Consider the following 10,120-nt stretch of genomic DNA (forward strand, 5'->3'; position numbering starts at 1 on the left):
GAACTTGTAAAATCTTGACTTATTTGTTAATTCTTGTGAGTGGTTGGCAGATGAATACATAAGTGGGAGAGTGAGTCTGCTTGCAAATAGTTCTCTACTATGTCAGAATAGTGGTACTGAGGTCTATTCGTTTAGGGGTATTTGCTGTTTTGAATAGAAACTGATTAATAAGAGAGATAGGGCAATTTAACTGTTTGCACATGAAGGAAAGGGTAAAAGATCCATTACATTGGACCAAAGGGCATATCATCAAATCATCAATTCTCCCATCTGATGGGTGTTTGATACCAAATTTGAATTTTTTTTACCTCCATTCAGTTATTTGCTAGTACATGATACCCTACTAAACTATTCCAGACATTGTTTGATCCGGTTCTTCTTCAGCGCAGGCCACGGAAGATCAATCTCGGTTGAGCAAATAGGAATTTGTGCCTGCGATTCTGTGGTGCGGGTGCAATTCCAGAGCCTTCTGGGTCCAGCTGAACTCCCTATGCCCCACGTTTAGTCTTTTCCTGCATGGACCGGTGCAGGATCTGGTGGCCGCGCCAGCAACATCAGTCTGAATTGGAGTCCGTCTCTACCAGATATCTCCTGTTCGGATGGCTCTTCCCCCATGCGGGATCAGTCGATATTGTTGTCGCAGCGTTCGTCTCCCAGGGAGAGATCTTGCAGTCTTTCCCCAACCTCGACACCTTCCAGGTCAGTTATGGCAGCAAATAGTATAAATGGTGCTGTTAAATGTACTTTGCTATCTTATTCCATTTATATGGAGCGTGTGACAGTGGCCAGTGCGGTTCATTTTTTATTTCTATGAAGAGCTTTGTTCTTTTAGGGCGAACTAACCTAATTTAATGTGTAATGGGTCACTTAAGAAGGCAAACAATTTTAGGTGGTTCTCCCCATTTATTGTAGCATAATAAACTACGATGCAGAAAAGTGTATGGCATGCCGCGCTTGGCAGAAGTGTAGTAGGCAACCAAACTAGACCTATTTTGTTTGTTTGTTGTAAAGCATTAATTGATTTTGTTACATTGTTGACTTTTAGCTGCACTGTTACACTGTTAGAGTCAATGAGATACACACATAGCTTCTTTATTTGAAGCCCCTTCCCAGTTAAAAAAATATGCTGGAGCTGTGTGCTGCTTCATGGTTAAGCAGGCTGAACCAGTCCTTGAATTGCTATTTATTAACTAGTGATGTATACACATGCTTCTATAACAGCTAAGACTTCGGTATAGGAGTTTACTGAGTTAAAATCCTCAGGAACCAAAGGGATACTTTTTGCAGGGATGGTCTTATCCTGGAGTCACCTGATCCTTCTGGTTTGTGTTTTCACTAGTTGAAATGCATTACCTAATCCAACAAGTTTGTGTCTGGTTAGCAAAACGGAATGAGCTCATTCGGGGACTAAAGTGATAAAATCTTCCTGCATGTGCCAGAGGCAAGATATTAGCGGGACTTGTTAATTGGGGATGTTTCACAAAGATTTTAATATGACCCTCTTCCATCCCTTGAAATCTGTAGATGGCGTCATTAGCTGAATGTAGTATATGTGTGTTCCATAAACTAAACAACCCATGAAGAGGTAATGATCATATACATGTTATGGTCAGGCGGTTGAATGTGTTTCTTGTAACACCTCCATCGTCCTGAATGAACTTTATATGTTTGATGAAAGCCTCTGAATATTTGAACCAAATATTTTTTTATTCCAAACAGCTGACTTGGAAATGTTGAGGACAAATATGCTGGATGTTTTCTGCACATCCCTATACTATTTATAAAATATGATAGCTTTCCCTTTACAAGTACTGATTAGCCTTTTGTGGCGGGCTATTTTATAACCTTTAATCTTATATTTTACTTAGATTCTTATCGCAATGTCACATGTTTTGATACCAAGACTGTTCCTTGATTACTGCAATCTTCCATTCAGATACTAAAAAATGGAGACATACATTATGGGTACGCATCACATGTTTGATACCAGGACCATTGCTTGATTATGAATAACTGTTTTTAGTTTTTTTATTGATGGCTGCATTGCTGAATGTTTTCTCTCTTGGTAGACTGCTATCTTTTCCTCAAATAAAAGGATGCCAACAGTGCTACAAGAATCTGCAGCATTTACCATCCTTGGGGATTGTGTTGTACATCTTCCAAGAGATTTTGAAGGCTGCTGTGTTAAGCAAAAATATCAGCCGTTGCGGCCTCAAGTTGTTCAGACACAGCATTCTGACACAAAACAAGACTGTTCTATTGCATTTAATGGACCATTGGGAATTGAAGATCAAGACCAAAGTGAGAGTAATGGAAAATGGGAATGTGATTGTAGTGTATTAGACGGTTTTCTGGATACTTACAAGAAGTCAGTAGTGAAAGGTGGTGACTGGGTGCACTTCTGCTGTAAGCCTGACAAGAGCTTGAAATGCAATCTGAATCAAATTCCAGTGCTTCATCATTTGTATCTTGATGACCAGAAGGCTGAAATTAATCATTGCCACGTATGTAAGTCAACTCTCACTTCTGACATCCTTGTGGCAATCATAGTTTGAATCATTTTAATTTATTTCCTTCAGTGCTGTTCAATTGTTTTACTGTGATCAGTTACTTCAATACTGTTCAATGTAGGTCATACTTTATGATATTCCTGTTGCTGGTAGAAACCATTTCTCCCTGGGTGAGGATGCACCTTATAGGATGAAGTCTCCCTTCAAAAAGCCAAATTGGATAAATAATCTGCAAAAGAGAAGACCATTTCTTGATTTGGTATGCGCCTTGATGCTTTTACATGTTATTACAGTTTAATTTGAACAACTAGATAATGTGGTCCATGTTTATGTTTGAAGGATCCGATTGTGTTGGCGCTTAATTGTTCAAATTCAGCTAGATTGTCAGTTGCTTGGAAAACTACTAATAACAGTTCTGCGACTCATTTCTTGTTTGCAACTGTGTAAGCATCATCTTTTATCTATTTTCTCTGATGGACACTGTTTTCTTTTTCTTCCTTTGTCCTGACTGCTGGTTGTTTATTCAGGTTTGATGCCTTAGTTCAAGTGGTACAACATTTCACAGGAATACTTTTAGCTTCAGTATCGACTATTATCTACATCTTCATTCAACTGTTCCGAAAATGTTTGAGCCATGTCTCTGAGCACTTTATATTACAAAAGGTTTTCAGACACTCATGGAAAAACATGCATCTCCGTTGTTCCCAAATTCTTTATTGGCCGATTTTCCTCCAAGATACGTCCCTAAGGTAAACTTGGGATGCCTATGGTGCTGCTTAATTCTACCATTATAACTTAAGTTACCATTGACTAGTTATCTTTTCTAGAGATGTCAAATGGTATTGCCAAACTCACTTGGTTTCCTTGCTTTATGATAGCTGATGACTGTATTTAATTTCAGTTTGTTGATTCATTTAACCTTGATGTAAGGAACCTTTGTGCTTCCCCAATATTAAAAGTTGAGATTAGATATATTAGCTGTTAATAGTAATGATAAAATGAATTATTGTTAAAACTAAGCTTTTATTGAGCTATCCTTGGTACATTATTTGAGTATGTTACTGCTTATACTATGCAGCTCCTCTGTTAATGTCGAATATGCACACAGAGCTGCAATCCAGAAGCATGCTTTATGGTCAAATATTATCATGGATCTTCTGATGGGTTTCATCCTTGGAGCAGCACTATTGTTGAACATGGAGACTATTTGCTCTTGGATTTTTGCTCTTCTTCACTACATGACAGATGCTGTCTTGAGATCTGGTTGTGTGTGGCTGATGGGTGTTCCAGCAGGCTTTAAACTGAATACTGAGTTAGCAGAGCTTCTAGGCATGATTTCTCTGAATGCAATCCAAATATATTCTACCCTTTGGTTCATGGTGGGAGGCTTCCTTAGGCATATAATTCAAGGCCTTGCATTTTCTGGAATTCTTTTAGGCTTCACGGTTCCTGTTTCAATCTTCATTGACATTATCCAGCTTGCGACGTTGCATGTTACCATGCTTCAGTGGTTAATCTCCTTAATATATTCAAGGCAGATTCAGACAGTGACATCATTGTGGCGTCTTTTCAGGTAAAAATGTTGGTATGTTGATGGATAAATGCACCTATGATCATATGAAGTTTTTGTGTTTAATTACTTTACAATATAAGAAATCTCAAAAAGAATTCATGGCACTAGAACTACATGTGTTGTGCATGTAAAAATTCTGCAAAAATATGGTCATATATGTGAATCGTCCACAGAAGACAACAAATCACACTTGTAGCACAACAGATTAGTCATACAGTTATGTATTTTGTACAGTGGCATCATCATCATGGTTTTGTACCAAATTTTACATGTATACATGCTGAAACTGTTATTTTACTATGAATATTTTGCTTATTTTTAAAAAATTGTGCATGTGTACTATTTTAGTGATGGGTTCATGTGACCATGAATGCACTGCACCGATTCTGCTTCCTTCATTCATATGACATTTTTTAAGTATAAAAATAGCTTGTTTGCAACATAAACTCAATTGTGGTGTTGAATGACTAGTGTCAGATAATTACTTAACTAATAATCTGCAATTACCATATTTTGTTGTAAGTTATTACAGTAGTCGGATTGTCAGATATCTTATGTTTAGAAGCAAGTTATGGAGTAGAAGCTAATAGCAAGTTGATTAAGCTTATGGTGGAAATCTAGCATTTAGAAATATGTTGGGGAGCAAAACTCTTCTAGAGACGACACTGAGAGACGAAAGCTAGGGGAGCAAATGGGATTAGAGACCCCAGTAGTCCTAGCCAACACAAAAGCGCTAATTATTATCCCCATAACATCTCAATCTTAAACTTTGATGATGTTCGTTTCTCATCTTCTTGCTTCATTGCTGTTGTTATTTTGATGAAAGTTAATGTGATGAATTAATCAGTTGCGGAAATATAAATGAATGTGTGGCAATTGGAAACTAAACTCCCAATTTCTTTTGTTTCTTCATTAGATTTTTTTGCTGTAAATTTCTTGCTGACTTACTGATATGTGCTTGTATTATTAACAGAGGGCGCAAGTGGAATCCTCTTAGGCAGAGATTAGATAGCTATGACTACACGGTTGAACAACATGTGGTTGGTTCACTGTTGTTTACACCTGTCTTGCTTCTTCTACCCACAGCTTCTATATTCTACATATTTTTCTCTATCTTGAGCAGCACAATCATCTGTTTGTGTATAGTGTTGGAAACTGCAATTTGTATAATCCACTCTACTCCTTATGCTGCGGTAATTCTATGGGTGACAAGGAGGCAAAGGTTTCCTGCTGGATTAATGTTCCTTCCTATGTCATCGTCATCTGTATCTACTGATGATGATGCTCTATCAGTTGAATATCATTCAACCAGTTTATCTGGCGAAAGGGAAACAGATGAACCCATCCATGTACATTCAGTACCACTAGTTTCAGAACTTAACTGTAACTATAACACCCTTGGTAAGCTCTCTCTCTACATTTTTATCGTATGCTCATACCCTACTTATTTGTTGGTGTAGTATTACTATAGAAGTTAGCACTATCTATTCTATTTTTTTGTTCAATCACTTTTAGTAATCATTTCCTTCTGAACATGTGTGGGCGCCAGGCCTGTTGTGTTGTTATTTTTTCTAACACTTGCAATTTCTATCAGCTGAGTTTTTTTAACATAAATGATGCTAAATGCAGGACAAGTAATCGGGCCACATTACCAGAAAGTTTTCAACGGGATCGCTCTCCCCTTCTGCAAACAACTGGCACATGGAATCCTCAGGGGCACAAGGTTGCTACTTATCTCGTTGTTTAGGTTTATTCCTTATTATGGCATTCGTGACACCATCTTCTTTGTTATATCAGGATACCTACAACACTGCATCTGCCGTCTTCACCACTGCCCTGGATGCATATTGGCATTAGAGAATACTGGATGCTTTGCCGTCGCGCAACCAAGTGGGGGAGGAATTAAAAGTTCTCCGCTTATGATTAACTATTAGTCACTCAGAGAATTTTGCTTAGTTGCCACCGTTTTGCAGTGGATGTTTTGCTTTAGTTGCCTTAACACAGTAACAAATGTTGGTAGTTGCCAAGATGTTGCGTTGTGGACTGCTTTGTAGCACTGATACCATTTGTAGTTGAGGAATCGACACGTAGGAAAATTAATGTGTTTGTTACAAGCATACAAGTTCTTCACGTGAGCGTAAATGTGTTGCAACCAACATACATGTGGTTGTGCAGATCAGCATGGTGGTGCACTCTCAGCAAGTGGGGTGGAATCACTCAATACATAAGTTTGGTGGTTGGTGTTATTTAGAGTTTGTTAGAACCTGTTAATGGTGGTGAAAATCCTAGATCGGTGTGATGGCCCGCTAGTAGAACGAAGGGAAATCATAGATTGGAATGTAACTTGGATTGGAGAAGGGGAGGAACAAAAAAGGAAGGATGGGATACAGAGAGGGTAGGTGAGAGTTCACATAAATCTCATTTTCTATGGCATCCAGCCTCTTTTAAACCCACACTCTTACACTTACAAGTGGGACCCATGGTTCATAGACTACACACACCTGAACCCAACTCTTGCGGCTCACTCATTGGTTCTTAATGTCGACCCTTCTAGATTTTGGTGTTCATCATTGACACAGCGACGCTCATGGGTGACCAAGGCTTGCAATCGGGCCTTTGGTGGTGGATCTTACTCATCCTAATACGACTCTTGGACGTTATATCTTTCCGATGCCTTCCAATCCTAAGTCTGCATTTTCCCCTCCTCAAAAGAAAAAAGTCAACACATCTTGCCTTGAATGTGTTGAGCCTAAATTTATTTTACCGGGCTATACTTCAAATAACTGTTTCTATCATCTACTTGGAACTATTCATCTTATTCTCTTATCATATATACATTGAGTCAAGTGTAGAATTGTATCACATGGAAAGAAGTGACGATAAGATATATAGGGGTGCCCGTGTATTAGAATGTGTGAGAAGAGAAGATATATGTGAAGCAGAATCCGTGAAAAGAGATGGCCGTTTTAGTACATGGATAGTTTAATGCGCAACATTTCACATAATGAGTACCATGCTGGAAATAAATTGCATCGAGTGGTGGTTGGTGTTGAGCTCGGCTTAATGGGGTGGCTTTGATTTTCTTTTTCCCCTTTTATTACGTTTCGTTCTTTGGGCGGCATCTAAGATTTCCAAAAGAAGGATACTGGAACCTGACGAGTGAGAGGCGCAATAGCTCTGCAGCCGTTGCTAATGCTCAATTTTTTTTGTCTACTTTGTTCATAGTTGGAGGTAGCACAGCAACAGTAGGTACTATCGCCAGGTGCCTTTCACCGTTGTTTTGTTTTGTCAATATCCGACAGCTTAGCATAGTAATCGTTCCAGATGTATGATAAGAGAGGGAAACAAATTAATGGCATGAACACATGCCTGTTCAACGCACAAGCTGTAGTGATCTAGCTTGTGCGGTTAACAGGCATGAACACACACCTATTTGGTACATATGGAGAGAGATTTTGCTAATTCGCTTATTTGTTCCTTCTCATGTCGTGGCATGGAAAAAAGATCGAGCACATTTACAATTTTTTTATTTTAAAATCCATGTGTAGAGATGCTACATACTCAGGAGCCTTTTTTTCCCATGATAGTAGCCGTGCGGGCGTATCAGTTTTTAGTTTTTCACATAGAAAGTTTTGCAACAGCAAATGTCGCAAGAAAGGCATATTTTCCCCGGACTGAGGAGCTCGTCGCTCGCAATTTCATTACCATGAAATTGATACATAACGATACATAAATTCAGTTTGCGATTACTCATACTTCAGTTCCTGCTTTTGGAAACGAGGACATACCTGCAATTTGAACACTAAGACATCATGATCAAGATTGCTTGGAAGTTTGCTACTGGCATGTGCATGTTTGATCATTAGCTTTGCTGATCACATGACAAACCGGTGGCCTACTATTATTTCCTATAGCCGGTTGGTGTTATTTAGAGCTTCTTAGAGCCTGTTCATGGTGGTGCACTCTCAGCAAGTGGGTTGGCATCAGTCAATACTTCAGTTTGGTGGTTGGTGTTATTTAGAGTTTGTTAGTGTTGGAAATCAGGGGTGATCTGAACTCTAGCTCTCTCTATCTGAATTTTTCTCTGAAGAAACTACACACACTGAAGGTAGATGAAAACAGAGGAAACACGCCGGACAACAAGATTAAACATCAACAGTTAGAACCTGTTCATGGTGGTGAAAATCCCAGATCGTGTGATGGCCCGCTAGTAGAATTAGGGGAAGTAACAGATCGGAAGGTAACTTGGAATCGGAGAAGGGGAAGAACATAGAAGAAAGGATGGGATACAGAGAGGGCAGATGAGAGCTCAGATAATTCTCATTTCCTCGATAAGCTACAGGGACGGAATCCAGCCTCTTGTAATCCCATGCTCATACATTTACAAGCAGGTCTCTTGACCCATAGACCACGCACACCTACACCCATCTCATGACTCACTCCATAGGTTCTTCTTCTTGACATGTGTACCCCCTCCAGACTCGAGTCACGGGGGTCCTATCAACGTCTTCCTGGACTAGGACCTCATTGTCCACCATTGTCACTAACATACCGGCTCTCACAAGGCATGGAGGCATCACAATCGGGCCATTGGTGGTGGATCTTGCTTGCTTGAAAAGATTCTTGCTTGATACTCAATGGGCCTTTCCGATGCCTTCCAACCCTAAGTGTACGCATCTTCCCTCCTCGAAAAGAAAAAGGTCGATGTATCTTGCCATGAATGTGTTGAGCCTAAGAGCATCTCCAGCCGTTGAGCTCCTCAGGAGGCATTTTTTTCGTCGCCTGGGGAGCTACCGGCGGATATTTTACGCCGGGGGGGAAGAGTGTTCCCAGCCGTTGAGCTCCCCACGATGATCGTGCCGCCGCCGAGGCCGCTCGACATCGGGTGCACCGTGCCCAGGCACAGCGCCGCCGCCACGGCCGCGTCCACCGCGTGCCCGCCCGCCCGCAGCGCCGTGGCGCCCACCTCCGAGCACCGCTCGTCGTCCGCGGCCACCGCAGCCGCGCCGGACTCCATCGTGCCGGCTCTCCCACGCGCCAGACACCCTCGAGCTCCGACCCCGATCAGCGGCAGGCTCCGCGCCGGGGCCCAGGAGCAGCAGCAGGACGCCGGCCAGGGCGAGCAGCGCCACGGCGATGCCCAGCGGGGAGCTCACGTCCGATGACACGCTGCCGCCGCCGAGCAGCGGGCCCTGCAGGGCGGCCATGGCCGGAGATCCCGTGGACAGCCAAGGGTGGGACGGAGCCAAGGAGGACAGGATTCTTTGAATGGTGAGGGACGCGGCCTCCTCGTGCTCCTGGGGAAGTGGCGGCATGGCGCGGAGCTGGCGTCGCCGCGCTTGCAGCCGCCATGTCCGCCGCGTCGTCCTCGTCCTCGGCCATGCCGCCCCGTCCGCCCCATCCCACCCAGGCCACGACCGCGCGCGTGGGGCTGGAGCTCGACCCCGACCCAGCTGCTGCCTGTACGCCCGGCGAGCGCGAGCCCTTCCCCGGTCATGCTCCACACCGGCCGCGCGAGCGTGAGCCCTGCCCCGGCTGTGCTCCGTGTTGGGGAACGTAGTAATTTCAAAAATTTCCTACGCACACGCAAGATCATGGTGATGCATAGCAACGAGAGGGGAGAGTATGATCTACGTACCCTTTTAGATCGCACGCGGAAGCGTTGACACAACGTAGAGGAAGTAGTCGTACGTCTTTGCGATCCAACCGATCAAGCACCGAAACTACGGCACCTTCGAGTTCGAGCACACGTTCAGCTCGATGACGATCCCCGGACTCCAATCCAGCAAAGTGTCGGGAAAGAGTTCCGTCAGCACGACGGCGTGGTGACGATCTTGATGTACTACAGCAGCAGGGCTTCACCTAAACTCCGCTACAGTATTATCGAGGACTATGGTGGCTGGGGCACCGCACACGGCTAAGGAATAGATCACGTGGATCAACTTGCCTTTGTGGGGTGCCTCTGCCTCAGTATATAAAGGACCAAAGGGGGGAGGCTGGCCGCCACATAGGGCGCGCCAGGATCTGGGAGTAGGAT

General features: G+C 42.8%; 1 protein-coding gene across 3 annotated transcripts; it reads left to right on the forward strand.

The window, feature by feature from the left end:
* The first annotated feature begins 359 nt into the window (after positions 1-359).
* On the forward strand, positions 360-6,213 carry LOC119303347. 3 transcript variants are annotated; one of them, XM_037580469.1, is made up of 9 exons: positions 367-699; positions 2,070-2,504; positions 2,632-2,769; positions 2,850-2,953; positions 3,038-3,259; positions 3,589-4,083; positions 5,057-5,484; positions 5,713-5,806; positions 5,881-6,213. In XM_037580469.1, the coding sequence occupies exons 1-9, from the start codon at positions 517-519 to the stop codon at positions 5,987-5,989; spliced, it is 2,208 nt and encodes a 735-aa protein (XP_037436366.1). In that variant the 5' UTR covers positions 367-516; the 3' UTR covers positions 5,990-6,213. The 3 variants fall into 3 exon arrangements, with proteins under 3 accessions (XP_037436365.1, XP_037436364.1, XP_037436366.1); XM_037580468.1 differs by having other exon boundaries at positions 360-699; positions 3,619-4,083; positions 5,713-6,213; XM_037580467.1 differs by having other exon boundaries at positions 362-699; positions 5,713-6,213.
* Positions 6,214-10,120: the final 3,907 nt, after the last annotated feature.

The sequence above is a fragment of the Triticum dicoccoides genome, chromosome 5A (assembly GCF_002162155.2).
Source record: "Triticum dicoccoides isolate Atlit2015 ecotype Zavitan chromosome 5A, WEW_v2.0, whole genome shotgun sequence".
In the NCBI taxonomy this organism is placed as follows: domain Eukaryota; kingdom Viridiplantae; phylum Streptophyta; class Magnoliopsida; order Poales; family Poaceae; genus Triticum; species Triticum dicoccoides.

Coding starts and splice junctions, on each gene's coding strand:
- LOC119303347 (XM_037580467.1), top strand. CDS start 517: ATGGACCGGTGCAGGATCTGGTGGCCGCGCCAGCAACATCAGTCTGAA. Junction 2,505..2,631: donor CTGAAATTAATCATTGCCAC/GTATGTAAGTCA, acceptor TGTTCAATGTAG/GTCATACTTTATGATATTCC. Junction 5,485..5,712: donor CTGTAACTATAACACCCTTG/GTAAGCTCTCTC, acceptor TGCTAAATGCAG/GACAAGTAATCGGGCCACAT.